The 21078-nt window shown below is 27.8% G+C and overlaps 1 protein-coding gene across 1 annotated transcript in view; it reads right to left on the reverse strand.

Moving 5' to 3' along the window:
* Positions 1 to 21078, reverse strand: part of LOC123305831 (protein GDAP2 homolog) — a 50652-nt gene that overhangs the window by 8081 nt on the left and 21493 nt on the right. The window contains exon 7 of the mRNA XM_044887699.1: positions 13367 to 13520. Within this exon, the coding sequence (XP_044743634.1) occupies positions 13367 to 13520 (154 nt within the window). The remainder of the gene's footprint in view (positions 1 to 13366; positions 13521 to 21078) is intronic.

Below are 21078 nucleotides of genomic sequence, written 5' to 3' on the forward strand. Positions count from 1 at the left end.
GTAACCGAAGCGTGTAGACGACAATTCGTCGACATCGCTGACAGGCATGTTGTGGAGGGTACTTTAATATTCAAACATTACAATGCCTTAATCTTTTTCATAAGCATTGCAATAAATTACTAATTTCAGCTTTGTGGAGGTGGCAACTACTTCACGACAAAGTTGGTTTCAAGACGGCTGGAGTTTGGATATTCATTGAAATTCGGTAGGGATGAAGTACCCTTGGTCCCTCAGAGCGGTTTACTACGATTACAAGTGCGCATTCACGAAAAAAGCAGCGAAATTTTAAAATAATTCTATTATCATTTTTCATGTCCTTTTAGCAATATAAATTTTAAATGGGAGACAGACAGTTTTACTCTTGCTAACACAGTGTCAGATATTATTCGAATAATTAAAATAACATTTTAAAATTATTTTAGTTTGGATATAATTTTATTATGATTTAGTTTTATAAGTAAATAACGTAATTTGGATTTGCCAGATAGAAATTTTTTTATTTTTCCACTTTAATCTTACCTAAATTCAATCAGAGAGGAAAAATGACTATCAAACTCATACTTATATAAAAAATAACTGAGTTGAATTCACTAAACTACACCGGCTTTTTTTGGTGGCTTACATTAGAAGTGTTATTTATTTACAAAAAAAAAATGCCGCGAGAGGTGATTGGAGGACCATTGAGTCGTGCGTGTCAGATGTAGAATGAAGTATCAGTCAATAATGATGGAAATCATTTCTACGTCGTGTCTGTACACAGTAGTAAAGTTGGACATAATTGAATAATTTATAAACACATTTAATATAAATCTACTGTCTGTCTTCCCAAAACACCAATTGTTATTATATTGTGAAAAAATGGAAAAAAACCTATATTAATTAGAATATTTTTAATTAGGTAAAAAAACCAGTTTTATTTAGTAGTATGGATAGGTATCATCTCTACAATCTATTGCTTAAAAATATTATTTACATCAAAGAACTCCAAATAAGGTTTTGTACTGCCATTATTTATTCAAGGACAATAATTTTAATTAAAATAAATTGGTATTTAAACCTTGAAAAGGAAAATTGCGAATATGTAAAACATATAATGATAATTAATTATCTACGGGATATTTAGTCCATAGTACGTAATCTCTTTTTTACATTTTTATACCATGTATATATGAAATAGATCAAGGTAAACTAAGTTTAGTTCCAAGTTTGAAACGCTTAAAAATATTGATGCTACCAACCAAATTTTGGTATAGGTGTTCATAAAATTACCTAATTAGTCCATTTCCGATAGGCTGTCCGTCCGTCCGACAACACGATAACTCAAAAACGAAAAGAGATATCAAGCTGAAATTTATATAGCGTGTTCAGAATGTAAAATGTAAAAAAAATATTTAAAAAAAAATTAACAACTTTTAAATTAGGATATACCCTTTTAGTATGTATATATGGTGTTTTTGTGTATGTGACACCACAGTCGTGTTATACGTACGAGACTGTAGGTGGCTATCTTTATTTGCTTACATGATGTATAAAAACAAACGATTGCTGTCTATACATGATTTCAACAATTAACTCAATTAATTGTTTTCACTTGTTAACTATATATTTGAAACTTTGTATATGGCTTCTTTATGAGTCTCACACAATTTTTATATTTGCAAAAATTCTCAAAATGCGGTCTTTTATTTCACCACTCTTGAAAAATTTTTTTAAGAAACCACTCACGATCAAATACGTAGAGAGAGATCCGTCATGAATCATGTAATTTTATGCATAGCATTCATTTAAGTTTTTGTTAATCTAACCTAAATTATGATCTTGTACAATTTGTATTGGCACCCAAACTAAATCTTAAAAATCGGAATCCTTATTTTCGTTTGGATTTTCTTTGTAAAGTACGAGTGGACCCAATATACTCTATTTTTTTCAAAATTAGGGCTTGGTAGTTTAAGAGATCAAATGGTATAGCTCATTTTTGTGAATTTTCTTTAAAAAATTTCGAACTACGCACTTACAAGAAAACATCTCAAAATTTTGTTTGTATAGGCTTATTTTCTTTAATAAATCTCAAATTATGTTTTATAAAATTATAAAAAAAAAATATTTTAGCATTTCTCGTATTATTCAAGGTGAAAAAAAAATTATAATTATTTTGTTCACGAAAGTCTCCGAAAATTTGTAATAACAAAATTATAATGTAGTATAATATGACCAGAAAATTGTTCACCTAATTGTAAGCATTTTAAAGTTTGGTGTCATACTTTTGTCTAGTAGTTTATATCATCTATGTATTTGAAATTTGGGGAATGTTAATAAAGACCTTAAACATTATGATAACACGATTGCCATATTAAAGAATTTTAATGATAATAATTATTACTTCACGCGTTTCATAATATTTAATAATAATATTAACAAGTGAAAACAAACAATTGACTGAGTTAATTGTTGAAATACCATGCATAGACAGTGTTGATTACTCTATCACATTACACATACATACATGTCACACATACATAACTGATATCCCCATATAATAAATACTTTACAATTTACGCCTAATATGCGCCCTCACGGGTAAACAATGATGTTTACGGAAAAATGTTTCAAACAAAAGTTGGTTATTTTTTTATAAGGAATATTAAATTTTTGTTCTATTTCTAACCGTTTACAAGATGGGTCTTACGGACCCAAGACCTAATTGACCTATGCTGCTCATTTACGAACTCGACCTCACTTTTTACGCCCCGAGTACGCTATTCAGCTTGATATCTTTTTTCGTTTCTGTGTTATCGTGTTGACAGACAGACAACCGAAAATGGACTAATTAGATGATTTTATAAACACCTATACCAAAATTTTGTTCATAGCATCAATATTTTTAAGGGTTACAAACGTGGGACTAAACTTAGTATACCTTGCATATTACATATATGTATGGTATAAAAATGTCTATACGTGTGGTCTGAAGAAATATTATAATGAATAAATAAACTATCAAACGGATATTAAAAACATAAAAATTATTGCATTAGTTATATAAAAGAATAGCTACAAAATAATTTGTCAAGAGTAACCTATCGGAAATATGTAACCTTAGCGGTTTTGTAAGTTCTGAAAAAATATCGTAGTTATACGGTATTAATACTGTATTTTTTCAGCATATTTTTAGTAGTTTCGTTTTTTCATCGAAACATTTACGGTAATAAGGCGGTAAAATAACTATAATTAAGTGGCAATAATACTGTACAGATACGAAATATTTATGATATCATTTATGGTAAATAATTGTTTATGTAGTTTACAAATCCGTTGTTGGAAAAAATTAACAGTTTTTCTTTAATTAACGAAAATCACAAATTTTCATTGTCAATAAAAGTTATTTTTCCTACCTAACAATGAATAAATGAATTACGTTTATTAAAATAGGTTATTAATTACCTTATGTAATATTAAATATGCTTAAAATGTACAAAAAATGTTGTTAATCTTGAAAAATGATTCGAAAATTTGAGGCTATGATGTAAAGAAAAAATATTGTATTATTCGGAATTTTTTGGCTTGAATTTGAGTATTTTATTACTGAAAAATTATTGTATTATTACGGCTATTACTAAGAATTTTTTGGGTTAAATTTGGGTATTAATGCAGTAATCGAATAGTATATTTTCGGTATCTGTACAGCGTAAGTGACTAGATAACTATAGTATAAAAACTGACCAACACAACTATATTATAACTAAATTATTACCAAATTATAACGGTAAATATACGGCATTGCGTAAATGCCGAATAATTACGGTATTTTTACGACATTTTCGAAATCGCTAGGGAAGGTAAAGAATATACTCTGCTAGAAAACTGAAATAAAATTATATTTAAACAAGTAAAGTAAATATTATTTAAATCAAGTGAAATTCTATACATGCTTTACATTTAAATGAACTACAAGAAAAACTTAACAATGAAAATTGTGTTAAAATAAATCATGTGACCTTAAATGCGTCTAAAAATGAATGTTACGTGACAGTTCAACATCTTGAATAAAAGTCCTTCTACTTGAATACTACTTTTGTTTGTATATGGTGATTTAAGTTATGATAGCGAAACTTCATCGAATGATAAAGTAAATATAATGACAATTTCACAATACACACATGACTGGGAAAGTATCATTTTCTAGATTCAGGGTATTGGAACTGGAGAAATAAAAGGGCATTGTTCTAAATATATATTGCCAAAACAATAGCTTAGAAAACTAGAGAATTTTTCTTGATCCGGAATGAAGGTACACCTATATCTCTACCGCCGTAGGTTTACGTAATAGGGAATACTCCTTTTTTTTTTGCTTTAATAAAAACTAATTTATGTAACAAACACCAGAGAAAAATTATTTTTCGAATAACTTACTATAAAAACAACAAGATAAAAGCCATCAAAGATTTGTTTTTAGCCGAATTTACCATGGAATCTTATAACAAACATAGAGTATATGACCTCAAATACTATGTCCGATCTCTCTGTCTAATTATTAGTTTAAAATGCTTATACGATCCTTATTTCTCGGTCGATTTTAATTTATATTCTGTTTTCTCTCTTTTACGATTTTCATATTTTGTTAAGATATGCGAAAAAAATTCATGAATATACCCTTTTTACAATCGCGAGCCCTAAATCATGAAAAATTCCTAGCTCATAATGTAAAATTTCCAATGTATCCAAACAGACATTTTGATAATATTCACAAAAACATTTTTTTTTTTTTAAATTGTAATATCCGTTATCTACTGACGCTTTCCTAGCTACAAGTTTATTGAGAAATTATCATCATTTTGCTTTTATAACTTGGAAAACCAGTATATTTTTTAACAAGCTTTCTATATTAAATATATTTTTTTTGATTAAGACGATTGCCGGCCAATTTCTTACTAATTAAAAAAAACTCCGTCTCTCTTATGTAAAAGCTCACTTAACTTTTCTGATACTTTGAAATGTTGCATTTCTTAACTTGCCGAAAAAAATTATCCTAAGACCTAAGTTCCATAATTTTCGAGTCAGAGAGATTTTAAATTTGAATTTCGGAAATATGTCATTTTGAAATGTCTTCATAGACCCAAAATCCCAAAGACCATAATTTTTTAGTAACGCAGGCACTTTCTCTGGCTCATGGAAAAGTGGTAATAGTAAGCTTCAGAAATTTTGACAGTTACACACACACAAGTCTACCTGTAGAACTAAAACTCCTTATGTGTCCAAATTAGACATTAGGTTCGAATTTCAGAAATAGGCAACTTCTTTCTGGTTAAGAAATATTTTCTGAAATTATGTTTGCCACAAATTTTACGTTATAAATGCACCTACCTCGAAAAGGTTTTAGCTAACGAAACTTTGGGGAGGGGAAATAAATATGGCAAAATTGATATTAACTCACTTTCCCCATTGTGTTTATTGAAAATTTACCAAATAGAGAAACGTCTCCATTTGGGAAAGTGGAAATTTTGTAAATTGTGAAACTGGGTGTAAAAAAGTAGACTAAACATTTTTCTTATAAGTCAGAAATCCTTATATAAAAAAATAATATTCTTGAATTAAAAGTAATGTATATTAAATTAAATTAAATTCATTGATAACTTAATAAAACAAAAATAACAAATTTAAATTGAAAAACGTAAAAATAGATAATAAAATGTACAAAACGTGCTCCACGTGAGCTTAAAAATGTACACCGCCAACGTGATCTTTAAATTAACATGAAACAGGGAAGGCGTAAATTATTCATAAACATAAACAAATCATATCAATGTAAAATTAAAAGTTAAAATACAAATATTGACGCTTGTATCAAAGGGATTTAAAACAGTTATTCAAAACTGAAGAAATGATAAAATATCGTGAAGTGCATTAAAATTAACTTTTAAAATTTAATTATTTACCATAAGATAAAGTACTAGTAATATCTATATTATAATTTTTTCGATTTTGAAGTATATAGAAGTGTTTCACTTAATATTTGGACGGCGTTAGGGCAAGAGTAATACTTTTTCAATTTTCCGTTTCTACCCTCAACTAACCTTTTATATATTTCTTTAGCTGGTGGAAGAAGTATATGAGTAGTGTAGTCGCCCGTGGGCGATTCTGTGGTTACACGTTGGTAAAAATATTCTATACAATATTATGGCCATCATTATTAACTTCCCAGTGGGAAGTTATTGCAATGGGTCCGATTTTGAAAAATGGAAATTTTGACATATCTCCACGTCTCAAGGCCTTTAGAGTCGAATAGTATGGTTTTTAAAAGGATGTTCGTGTGTGCACATGTATGTATGTATGTATGTTCGGATTCAATTTTCGTCTCGCGTATCTCGAGAACAAATGATGATATTGACATTTTTTAATTGTCATTATCATCACTTATCATTTATATAGTTTTAACGTCATCAGGGGTGCAGGGAGCTCGTAAAAAATTTTTTACAAAGAAAATAATAAAAACGATATAAAATAATAAAAGTAATGATAATAATAGGGGATTTGCAATAGTTAAAAAAAAAAAATAGAAAAAATATTAAAACATATGATATTTTTTTATCCTTTCAACTGGGAAGTTAGTCGTGTGGACCTTTTCTGTCGCACCTAGAACGGTTTTTCATATAAAACTAATATTGATAAATTGAATGAAAAAACTGCTAAGTTCTAATATTCATATGGTTCAAGGAGATCCAAAGAGATTTCCGTACAAATCAGTTTTTAATTAAACTGATTTGTATTTCCTGAACTTGAATTTTCCAAAGTGGAAACTCGGAAATTCGCTCGAAAAAATTATTTGACACTTTTCAACAAACTAAAAAAAGTTCGACTTTTTGAACAAACAAATTTTTTTCTAGATTCGTTGTTGGCTTATTTCAAGCAAAAGTATTTGTAAAATTTTTCTAAAACCTTTAATTCGTATTATTAAAATTGAACTTTTCCTTACAAATCATTGGAGCTATAACGACAACAGCTCATTCAAAAGCTTATTCTTTCAAGTTTTTTATGAAAAACAAAACTTTCTGTTATATCCTGCTGCTGAAAGGGATAATAAATTATTATTGAATTATTCATAAAGCGTTCAAAAGCGCAGATCCAACAAAAGCACTAGGAAATCTCTTTTCTTTTCGATAAAAAGTGCTTTTGCATATTCCGTTACACAAATTTAATAAAATCAAAAAATAAATTAATTAAAATTTTGCCTTCGGGATTTAAAGTGTTCTATCTTGATCGCACAGAGATCTTCCTAACAACTGAAACCTAAGGGAATAAAGTCAGTTATTATTCTCAAATATTTAGCAACTGATCTACAATGAATAAAATTTGTAAATAAATAATTTATGTCTCAATGAAGGTAATTTTATAACAATGACATTCAAAAAAGATTTTTCACATTAAATAATAATACAATGTGGTTAAATATTGACTAAAGTCAATAATTGTTCATTAGAGATTTTTCTTTACCAAAAAATAAACCTTGAAATTTATCACTATCAAAATATTCAATAAAAATTAACAGGAGCGTATAAAATTACATTTATATTTTTCTATGTAAAAATATATTGTGACATGTTGTGGAAAGCTTCGAAATGACCATTTTAGTCACATAATTTTTGTGTTAGTCCCACTGAATAATAATTATTAATTTATCACACCAGTCACCGATATCTGACCAAGTCGTCGGCAACTCCATCACATAAATTTCTGCTTATCGAAACAAAAATGGCGCTTTATGATTTCTTAGCTCAATTAAATGTAGTCCAAACTACAAAGTTTATATAAAAAAGTAGGACAACTGTCACAATTATAAAAGATAAGGGGAGCAAGAAGCAAATATGGCATAGCACATTAAAATGTAGCATGAAGTAGATATCTTTTGATACTTCAGTTGAGTCTAACACGTATGGCTTCCATTTTCTTTACTCGTGGCGCTGACATCTTAGCGTTAAAAATCCCAGTCAGTCAATTCAATAAATTTTTATGAAATTTATACGTACTGATTTATAATTAATTGTTGTGAGCTTTAATTTGTGGAAGTTCATTTTAAGTTAAAAAAAAGTGGAATTGCAAATTATAATTAATAAATAAATTTTTTTAAATAATTTACAAAACTTTATTTTTCTAAAATCGAATGATTTATAAGTTTATTTGTTGAATTCAAGGCAAACTGAACAAGCCATAAGCCATTACTGAAAAAAATATATGGTTAAAAAGTTGAATTCACCTTTGTGTAAAATCATGAGTGCTTCTTCTGTAGTAAAAGTGGATAAATATTAGAAATTATTCTGTTGTAATTTGTTTTTAAGACTTAAGACCGGCGAACCTTTATGTATCAACGTGCCATTTTTTATAAAAATGTTTAATGAGGCCATAGATGCGACCATTTTTTTTACCCTAGATAAAAAAAGACAAAAAAAAAAAAATGACGTAAATCGATCTTGGCACCCTACTCCTACGTCTTTTGTGTTTTTTGCGAAAGTAATGATACTAAATAAATACTATCAACTCAAAACTAGTTCATAATATAATATTTCATAGTGAACTTTGCAACCGGTGGTATAATCGCCCAAAATATTGTATCGCGCGACATTGGTTCGTTATCCTTGGTATAGAGTAATGTGTAGCAACCACGATATGTTATCCTACTTTGTATTATTTCTATTCATTACGTATACACGAATTTTTTATTTTTGTACTATTTATATCCAAAACTAGTTATGGATACATATGCATACCTAGTTTTGGATGTAAATAGTACAAAAATGGCAAAATTCATGTACTATAAATATGTGCGTCTTGGAAACCTGTCTACTTATAAAGTATTTATTTAACGTTTACATTTGTTTCTGTACGGCTTCATAAAGAACTTCGTCGGCTGGGACCCTCGCCACAACCGAAATATCTTTTTTTATATTTCATAAATAAACCACAACGCTAAGGAGCTTAAATTTAAATAAGCTGAACATGAAACAGTTTTTATTTTTACCTCTCGGGGACCTCTCCATTTTAGACAGTATTTAGACAATATGAAATAGGTGAAGTAGAACGCTGCGAATGACAAACTTACTAGAACGGGACCTGAATTCATTAGAGTGTAATTCATGGTACATTATATTTTGTATTATTGATAACAAGTTTTATCGACAGCTATTTAATATTTGAATTTTAAACAAAAAATTTTGTATTGGAATAACTATATTTTCATACCATGTATAAATGAAATATGTCAAGGTATTCTAGGTTTAGTCCCAAATTTGTAACGCTTAAAAATATTGATGCTACGGTCAAAATTTTGGTACAGGTATTCATAAAATCATTTAAAGAATCCATTGTCTGCCTGTATGTTGCCAAACTCAAAAACATAACTCAAAAACGAAAAGAGATATCAAGCTGAAATTTTATAGCGTGCTATGGCCGTAAAAAGTGAGGTACAGTTTGTAAATGAGCAACATAAGTAGATTGGGTCTTGCCCGTAGGTCCCATCTTGTAAACCGTTAGAGATTGAACAAAAGTGTAAATGTTAATAATGTTCCTTATAAAAAAATAAACAATTTTGTTGAATTTACAAAAATAAAAATTTTGATTTTTAGCGCAAATTAGGTTAGAAACATTCTATAGTATGTTATACTATATCCATTGAGAAAGTGAGAGGAAAGATACTATTATTACTTTGTGTGTAAGAGTGGCTATCTTTCTTTACTAACATGACGTAGAAAAACAAACTATTAATTATTGCATATAACTATTTTCAACTATTACATAATCAACACTGTCTATAGCTGGTATTTCAACAATTAACTCAGTCATTTGTTTGCTTTCACTTGTTTAATGTTAATCTTGATTCCCAATTCGATACTCTCTTTAATACCCATTAATCAAAAATGAGAACATTTATATAAAAATTGCTACGTCTGTGTCAATAAAATTATTGTATTTTAATAATTACATAATCAAATAATTTAATTATCTAGAATAAATAAAATAAAATAAAATTATTACCAATAAATTGATAATTATTGATCAATATAATATAATAAAAGTATACGATTATAATTGAATAATAAAATTGTCCCTATTTCCACGACTGACTCTCTCAATAATTATATCAATTCAATATACACATTTTTTATTTCACATATATTAATCAATAAATCCATATGGTCAATACAAACATAAAATCATATAAATTTATAAGAATTTTTAGAAGGTCACTGTGTTTAGTATCCAGAAATATATAAATTATTTTTACAAAAAATAAAAAATACACATATATGTAGGTCAAATTTAAATAAATGATTAATTTTAATTTAATTTTATACAGAACCAAAATTCATCGCACTTTGAAGTGTACCGTATTAGACCGTTAGCCCATAGTAAGGCAAAATTTTTAGACTTCAATTTGTCTGTTCTAGTAATAAAGAAAATGAGGTTTTTAATAGTGACTCTAGTGTCAAATTTATGGAAAAGAAATTTTTCAATATCGAAAATTTTCTCATTTCGTTTGTTTGTTGACTTTGTCCTGTCGTTTTTCGGCACTTACGCATCCAAATCGGACTTACCAGACGTCAATCGATAGGTTATTTTTAGATGTGTAACTTTTCAAATAATTTTTTTTTAGAATTGGACGTTAAACTTTTTTTTATAGCAAGACAACCGTTTTTTGAATTAAACGAATTTTTTAGGCTAACATAGATAGCCATTGATTAGCCGTAAACGTAAAACACTATTTCTTGGCTTGTTTTCTTCTATACCAACGGATTATTTGTTTTCTGATAGCAATTTTGTCAAATTTAACATTTGACCTCCGTAAATTAATTGAATTACAACTTTTGTTTAAGACTGTTTTTAACCTCCGAACCAAAAAAGGGGTGTTATATATTTGATCGCTATTTTTGTGTGTGTTTCTGTATATCTGCCTGCCTTGCCTCGTTTCGCTTGTTTCGTTTGAAAAGTAATTTAATGGAGATTGTTCTTAGCTATGTTTCAAGTACGAGTTTACGATTTCGAACCCGAAACAACTATAAAACAGGCAATGATATTCTAAATCGGTTCAGTTTGGTGAAAGCTTTAAGGAAAAAGATAATTTTATGGAGAGTGTTTTTAGTAAAGGGAATTTAATAGAGAGTGTTAAGTTTTACTAAACACTCGAATTCGTACCCGAAAAATTTGTCGGAGGTTTTTTAATTTTATAAATTTCGCTTGTCATAAAATTGCATTAAGATAAGTGAAATTTATAAAATTTAAAAACCCCCTCAGAAATTTTTCGGCTAAGAAATTTAAATCGGTTCATCCGCCACGATGCCACAGATAGACAGACACACACACATAGCGTCAAACTTATAACACTGCTTTGTTTTAGTTCGGGGACACTTTACTTTGTTGAGATTATCATCTTAAAAGAGTATGAAAAAAGGTAAATGTCAATTTAAAGCTGTTGCAGCAATTACAAATTTACCGAGTTCAGAATTTAAGACAATCTAAAGGCATCCAATTTTCTCATTTATTGCCCATAACATTCAAACACCTCAACGAGTTGTCTTATTTCAGATATTGAAAAAAATAAAAACGGAGACACTATAGATTAAAAATATAAAGATGGATACATATGGAAATAGAGCAAATATTTTGTATGTACTCCAATATACAGGGTTTTACGGAAAGAAATGGTCTACAACAATCCCTAAAAGCTTACGTTCTCATAGCTGACAACTCCATTTAAGATTGATTAAATAGCCAACATACTTCACTCATAAACATATTATGAACATGCAGGCAACACTACGGAACCTTAAAACTGTAGATACATCAACTAAATTATTAATTAATTTAGTTTAAACTGCATTAAAATGAAAATCGATATCCATGTAGAGTATGAGATTGGTTAAAAATAGTTTTACACTAATTATCTTATGATTAATTGAGCTAAAAAGAGTGTACTTCGTTTTCCTACACTTATTATATTTAAGTACATTAAATTTTTTAATAAAGATTAATACTATTATTTAATTCAGATCTTTCTGACAGGTAGCAGGAAGATATAATTTTTGTTTTGCCTTTAAGAAATTCAATATTTTTTTCCAAAACTTCCTTTTACAATATGAGATAAGTTAACATTTACCTAAAGAAAATGTATGCCTCTAGGCAAAACTTATCCACATAGCATAAAATAGTATCAAATTTTGTTTAAGGTATTTCCAGCATGGTATTTGGAGTTCCTATGCTAAAAATATAGTAAAACCCATTTTTCTACAGAATTTATCGAATTTTTTTCCCAGACTAAGAAGAGGGCTTGCTAAAAATCTCAAAGTTTCAGAAATTTTGACCGTTTAAAACATGAGATAATTAAAGCCTAAGTTCTCAATTTAGCAATTTGCGTCAAAATTAATATTTCGAAAACAAAACAACATAACGCTATATTTTTTCTTTCTAAAAACATTCCTTTCAACTCTCCTACTTTTTTTTCAATTCTATCGAGATAATTTTTTAATATCGTAAAAAAAAGCTGGAAGGTCAGCGAGGTCTTTATTTGACTCTCTAAATCGCGAACTTTGCAGCTGACTATTCGAGATCTCGCAGCTAACATTATTCTGAGTCGGTGAAAAAATATAGGCCAAATCTGTCGACAAGATTTAATGCTGGAAATACCTTAAGGTAGTACCAGCATGAAATCACTTTTCGACAGATTTGGCCGAATTTTTTTTCTCGGGTTTATAATAGCTTTATTTATGAATTCCTAAAATTTCATAATTTTTGACCGTTTAGATCGCGAGATATTTAAAGACAAAGTTCGCGATTTTGAGGGTCATGTTCCATTTAAATCACGTAAAATGTCCGGTCTCTCCAACTATTTTTTATGATATTATTATATATTGAAGAAAAAGTAGAAAAAAATGTTTATACAAGACAATTCTAAAAAAAAAATTTAGAAATTAATTTTCACTTTCGAGATATTAATTTTGACGTAAATTGATCGAAATTGGGACGTTGGCATAATTATTTCCCATTTTAAACGGTCAAAATTTCTGAAACTTTGGGAATTAATAGTAAGCATTATTAAATTCTTAAATTTAATTTTTCGTTAAATTCTGTCGAAAAAAAAATTGTACCATTGCTTTAACATAGAAACTGCAAATACCATGCTGGAACATCCTTAAGTAAAATGATGTTTGATATTTCTAAATGATATATTCACCTTTTCAACTTTGGAAAAATTTTTAGTCCTTTTTGGACATTTAGGAAAGCAGTTTTTTCGCTGAGTAAACATCTATCACATGGATCAAGAAATCTTTCACTACTGTATTTTAAACTATTTTATAATTAAGAAATATTTTTTAAAACTCACCTTATCTAAATTAATTTTATTAAATGGGAACCATTTACCAACAAAAATAACAACAGGTCGCCCTAAACGATCAACTCCACTTTGATATAAACATCCAATACCAGATATTTCAGATAAATCTTCAGATTTGGCACGGCGAAGAAGTCGTTCATATCTGTAATCAAAAGTGATTCATACATAAATACACAATTGCAATATTATTACTAGTATTATTCTTTGCAAAGGTCGTCGAATAATTAAAAAAACATTAAGTAGTACAAGAACAGCGCGCGGTGAATGCAACAACAACTCTGAGAAGAGTTTTCAATTGTGAGAAAATTTTTATAATTTATTTATTTTTTTATATTTAATTGATTACACAAGAAAAATGTGATGGAAAAAAGAACACAATAACATAAAAAAAATCGATTTAATACATTTTTGCATATATTTGAACAAATCGACGAGTCTTATTTCATTGAAGGCCAAGAAAATTAAATATTTTCATTGAACAAATATTAAAAACATAATTTTTTTTATTTATTTATTAATAAAATTAGAGTTGTAATTTAATTCATGATATTTTTTAACGCTTTCTTCACAATATTTTGTTATAAAATAAATAAAAAAAATCATTTTGCAATAAAAATAATTATGAAACAAATTTTCACTTAATATTGTTGCCTACAGGTGAACTAGTTTGTTTAAATCAAAAAACACTTTAAACTTCTATTTAAAAGAATCATTTCAAATTTTAATCTAAATAAAAATATAATTATATAAATTTTTAATGCATTAACAGGGAAACTGGTTTGTTTAATAAAAAAAACTATAAACGAATTAAATCGAAAAATAATTTAAAAAAATATCAATAATTCAATTTTTAAATCGAAAAACTATTTCGAATTATATATTAAATAACTAAAATTTAAATCTGAAAAAAAATATGTAAGAATTTGATAAATTTTTAATTCTGGTTGCTTAAACCAAAAGCAAAAAAAGTGAACGATTTATAAAATTAATTCAAAATTTGAAGAAAAAAAAACTATGAATTACTTTTCTTCTGGTGTATCAGTTATTTCAGCACCCATTTCAAAATTTTATTAGTGAAATAAATCACTTTCAATTAATAATAACACATCAATTTAAAAACATTCAAAAAAACAACAAAAATAAAAAAAATTATAAAAAATGAAATTAAATTGCAATGCACGTGAAAGCCGTAACAATGTTTAAATTACACTGACAATGAAAATTGTAAATTGAATTCAAATTCACATTACTGCGCTTGATAAATAATATACTGTGACTCCCAACTCTTAAAAACCAACAACAAACATTTTAAACGCGTTTCATTTCATCATTGCTTTTAGAATACACATATGATACATGTTATTTCACTCTCATATTATGTCTTGTCTGTCTGTAACTCTAACTAAACCACTATCAAAAAGTTTTCAAGAAAATTTATATTCTAGCATCAAGCTAGAAGTTAAGTCAACTTGTCGCCCGTTAGCGACACTCGAAAACGTGAGGTTTTGTTGCCCAATAACTTGTCACGAAAATAAAAATTTTCCAGGCTTCGAAAAATAGAAAATCTCATATGAGATAAATTCGTAGATTAAAAGAATTTGTAACCGACTTCAAACAAAAAAGGTAGAGGTTATCAATTCGACTGTATTTTTTTTATGTGTGTTACCTCAGAACTTTCGACTAGGTGAACCGATTTTGATGATTCTTTATCTATTTGAAAGCCATAAAAGTCTTAAATTTGCATTAAGTATGCACGACAAGAGGACGAATAACTCAATATCACGCCAACCAATTTCGATGATTCTTTTTATAGTGATAAATTAATTAATGTACTTCATATTCACTAAAAATCACAAAATAAAAAAAACTTTTAACAAAAAGAAAACCGACTTCAAATAGAAAAACTTTATTATTATTATTTTTGAAGTCGGTGTCAGCCAAGCTGTAGCGTACTGTTCTGTCAGAGCTGTTTCCTTGGCTGACACCGATTCCAAAAATAACAATAATTTTAACTACATTATATTATCGTTATTTTTTTACATTTTAGTGCATATTAATTTGTTTTTGAAAAGTTTTTCTATTTGAAGTCGGTTTTCTTTTTGTTAAAAGTTTTTTTTGTATTTAGACTAAGCATAATTTTGCCAAACAATAATTTCTAGACGTTTAGTTATTAATGACATAATTTGGTGGGACTATTTGTTGAATCTGATGTAATTATTTTGTGTTTTTATACTAAGGTGTTTCATTGGAGTGAATCATTCATTGATTTGTTTTGCACTCTTAAACTACATCTTGAATCAACTTTTCGAAAAAAAACTAATTTCCATGTGTGACTTCATTTTAAAATGACTAAATTTCTAAAAAAAATTCGTTTGAAAATTATCTCCTTTCATATCGCCATTAATTTTAATCATTTCATTTTATATATTCACATAATTGACCATTTTTTCAACACCAAAATACGATCCAAGACGATTTCTTGATAGGTAACGGCCCAAAAAAAAAAAAGATATTCAAAAGATTGGTTGAACATGCTTTTCTTGACAATGATATAGTTATTGAGACATTTTGTTAATGTAAATTTTATTTTTACAGCCCATGTTAGTATTTGAATGTCTACTAACAATAATATATATGTCTATAACTATTAAATGACATTTGCGTGAAAATTTCCGAGAAAAACGCCTGAGATTAACTAAACATAACATTTTCAAAAATTAATTTGTTTATACTTTGTAAACAAAGATAGGTCAGATGTTCAAAGATGTTCAATTTCAAACGAAATAAATGAAAATTTTTGGAAAAATTCAAGTAGTATTCTAAAGTAAGTGAACGTAAAATAAACATTAAATTAAATTTTAGATAGATAGAACAAATTTAAAATATTAAAATTAGAGTATATTTTTCTCATTTCTTATTCTTATTTTCGTATTTAATTTTTGGGTCTTGAAAAAAAAAATAATTTTCTAAAAACTATGAAAAATAGAACAAACTGACAAAAAAAATTTTTTAATTTGTTTTTTGATCAGTAACTATTTCGTCTATAATTAAAAAAAATCAACAAAAATTAATAAAACAATAAATAAGATCTCTCGAGATAAATATTTCTCTCAAGATAATTTTAGTGTGTATGCGGTTCTGCTGTCAGTTTTTCATGCAGCTCTGCAAGTGATATTCATAGACGCGAATTTTGACAAGATGTAATTTTTTTAAATATATATACAATTTATTATAAATGGTTTTTTTTTTCTTTTTTAATGAAGTTAAAATAGTGTGACGGATATTAAATTCAATGTCTCATTATGCTTCAATGTCTTATTTACATTAGTATAATTGAATAAAGTGGAGAAAACATCATCTTACACTCGCTTGTTTTGTTGGCATTTTGATCCATGCAAATTCAAAATCACGGAAAATTAAACAAAAATATTAAGTTCACCACGAAGTTCCTTGATGATTAATACAAATATTATTCAAAATTGATTATATTTACATTATTATCCATATTTTATCACCTAAATTAACCATATTACGTATAAATCATAGGTTTGACGTATTAATTTTAGGTTTTGACGATATGTTTATTGTGTAAAATGTTATTACATATTTGATTTAATAATATATAGAAGTTGCCTCAGACAATATTAACATCAAATATGTAATTTGAATTGCATAAAAAATTACAAAATGGGAATGAATATGAAATTTAAGAATTTTATATATTTTTATTTTTTTATATGAATTTTGATGTCTCTACAATGGAGGTTATAAAGAAGGAGAACGATCGCTATAGAAAATATTGTCCCCAAAATATGGACAAAATAAGTGAGGCGCTGGGATTGCTAATTTGTCTCATTAAAAGCGAGCTGTTGTGCGCTAATTTCAAATGATCTATCAATGTTTAATATACGTGTAAATAATATCATTCAAAGGAAAAAAAAAAGCAAATAATGAAATTATTATTATTATTTACTAATGAATAAATTATAAATTATCTATTCTACTTTATAAATTTATCTATACTACTTTATAAATTTGAATGGTACTAACTTCATCTACTTGTACTCATAAACAGATAACTTCGCAGACACTACTTACCGACGATAGCGCGGCTGGTGGCTGAAAAATGAACTATAAATTCTACAAATTTTCAGGGACAGACGCGCTAATGCTTTAGCGCGTAGCGATCGTTCTCCTTATTTATAACCTCCATGGTCTCTACGAAAAATATTATGGCCGCAGAAATTGCCAATCGTTAAAAAAAACCTTTTTGAATGTCTTTAAAAAGAGGTCTTTTTTTACCAATTTCACAGAAACTACTTAGCTTAGTAAAAAATACCACGCTATTAGGAATTCAAATAGATTCAATTGTACCAAATTACATAACGAATGAATTTTTTTGCGGAATAAAAAATTAAAAAAAAAAAAAGTTTTTTGGGTTTTACTCGAAAATTTTGAAGTTATGTTAAAAAGTTCTAAATTTTTTTACTGTCTAGAACAATTATGTTTAACTTTTTCTTCCACCCCGTTAAACCCCCACCCCCTTAACCGATAAACATTCAGCTGTTGGATTTTTTACCCAACATTTGTAGCCCCTTTATCGACCCTTTCTTGCTGAATTTCCTCAGTAACGAATTATTGTATGACGTAATAACTTTAATTTACAACTATAGAAAGGTGGTTTTAAAAACATCAGCTAGTTTGTTAAGTAACTAAATTAACTGATCAAGTCGGGAGCACCAGTTTATCCATATGATAAAAAAATATTTTTTTGGTGAATTTTCATTATTATATTATCTAAACTAGTATTATACAAAGGAAACATTTGATTTTTTGTTTGTTTGTAAAGGATAAACTCAAAAACTACTAGGATAGATTTTTATTTCAAAAATTATTTCACCAATACAAAGCTTCATTATCGTCAAGAAACACAAGCTGTACTTTATTTTAAAAAAAATAGGGTGCCGCATCAAAAAATTGAAACCTATGAAATTGAGAATAACTGGGGCAGGAGAGGGCAAGAGAAATGAAGGCTATAACGCAATAGGCTTTGTTTTTAAAGTTGAAATATACATTTGAAAAAAAGAAAAGAAAATTTAGTACAATGTAGTCAAATTTTCCTTATCAGCACGAAATAATAGACTAGCAAAAACTAGTTTCAAAATAACGTATTTTTTGAACTAGTTTCACCATAGAATTAAATTTACAATAATGGTATTTATTTGCCCCTAAGGCAGTGCACCTTAAAACGTAATTAAAATTATATCATATACTACATGGTACACATTTATAATAGACGTAAAAGTAATACTTAAGGACGAACATATGCGTCAATGGTATTAGTTACAGAAATTAGCAAACTTATGACAAATCGAGGTTTTATAAAAAATCGACAAACATGAGCTTCCCAAAAAAAAAAAAAAAATTTGTTAATAGATAGATAGATTTACCGTATACTTTCTGTTTAGTTAATTTTTTAATATTATCATCTGGCTTATATCTCTGTTTTTTAGTGGAAACATTAAAACGCATTGATGGCACGCACATATGAATTGTAAAAAATTCCTTCGAATATATACAACGTGTTTATGAATGGTGTCATAATTAAATACCAACAAATATTAATAATATAAAGTTTTATTTTATTCATAATCAAAATAATATACACTGAAAAAACAATTGAAATAATGACAACCTCATCCCGAAGTTTATTATTCCGTTTCATATTGAAATAAAATAAAAATACTTTCAAACAATTTCCTAATGATTGATATAAAATAACTGAAGTTAAAGAAGCAAAATCATTACTTCTATGGAAGAGATTGAGTTTAGTTTAAAGTCATGCATTTTATTGATAAAAAAAATAAAATTGTACTTAGTTGGAATACATACATAATCGTGTGAATAAATCGAACCGATGAATTAAAAGAAAATTTCGAGAAAGTTTGCTTTAAATAGAGTATTTGGTTATTATGATCGCATATCTATCATGTCTAGTCTCTATGTGATTGAGACAACTTCATGAAAATTGTTGTTACCAGTTAACAGAGCGTTTGAAATAACCATATTGATCATTTTTATAAAATTTACCATATTTTTTGATATAAACCAAATTTTGGTTCTAACTGTCTTAAAAATCGGAGTAAAATTTTTATTTAGAGCGGGTAGGCTAAGCTGGGAGTTGGGCTAGTGAGTGGGCTAGGCGGGCGAGCTAAGAACAGTATTATATATTAATGAATAATTAGAGCTGTATGTGTTAATTTAGATTAATAATCGCTGATCAAAAGTAATACTCAAATAAATTAATTATAGGTGAAACACAAAGTTCACGTAGTCAGCTAGTTTATTATAAATTTTTTGTATATCATTAGTTGTATAAGAAAAATAATTGCTGATTTGACTAAGAGATTTGGGTACACTACCTTAAAATTTACATACTATTTTCTTTGTGGCACATGAAGAACGTCCTTAAACGAATGTAAAGTAGACTGACTGAGTGACTGTATATCGATTGTATGTCGTTTCACAGTATATAAACGTATAATCAGCCCCCTTCATAAATAATGCTACTCTATTTTTGTCTACATAGATATATAAATGCAATTATTTACGTATGTTATATTACATTACCAACCTACATCACTGTACATCACCAACCCACCCACTTCTTCACTTCAACCACTCTTCACATAGTCACTTCTTCAACCACGAAAATAAATTCGCTCACTTGTGTGCTTGTCTAAATCAATCGATAGGTATGTTATTATTTTACTTTAAAGAAAATACATACCACTTACTTTACGTGACTATATTCCCTTATAAATTATTATACGGAGTGTGTATTAAATGAAAAATCTTTAAAAAAATATGTCAAGGAAAACACATCAATAACTTTCTGGTTATGGAAATTATTGTCAACTTCTATTTGACTGATAAGAACATTAAAATCGTAAATGTCTTAGTAAATGTTATATTTGCAGGAAGTATAAGGCATTTCCATAGACTAGGATAATGAAAACTAAGACAGTACTTAGGATACCAAGATAATCACAATCTTTTGGTTTTTTGAATAAGGTTTTTTGGACTATTGAAAAAAATCAAACGAACCCTAGCTTTTGTCTTAAAAATATGTAAACTGAAAAAAATTCTTAATACCACCCGATATGAGGTTATCTCAACCTCATCACGAGATTATATATGGTGAATGGTGCCACGAATGTGATACAACTACCGTACGGGCTTGAGTGGTGAAGTTGACACAAACGCATGAGTTGTTTATATAAAAGTAATATACTGTCTAACAAATTCCAACTGCGCTATCGATGCTTGTTACATATATACCAAAAAATATACCAAAACATCTTATAAAAATGATCAATATGTTTATTTCAAACTTTCTGTAAGTTAGTAACAATAATCTTCATGTAGTTGGCTCAATCACATATGGACCAGACATCGTAGATATGCACTCATAATAATAACCAAATACTCTATTTAAAGCAAACGCAAATAAATTTTCTTTTAATTCGTCATGAGTTTGTCATTATTTTAATTTTTTTTCAGTGTGGAATTATAGATAATGCATTTTTGTGATGTGACGAATATTTGTATTTACATTCGAGAATATTCGCATATTTTTTAACATTTTCGAAAAAACGAATCATGCGAATGTTTCTGTCAAAAAAATGGAATTATATAGA

The sequence above is a fragment of the Chrysoperla carnea genome, chromosome 1 (genome assembly GCF_905475395.1).
Source record: "Chrysoperla carnea chromosome 1, inChrCarn1.1, whole genome shotgun sequence".
Taxonomy (NCBI): Eukaryota; Metazoa; Arthropoda; class Insecta; order Neuroptera; family Chrysopidae; genus Chrysoperla; species Chrysoperla carnea.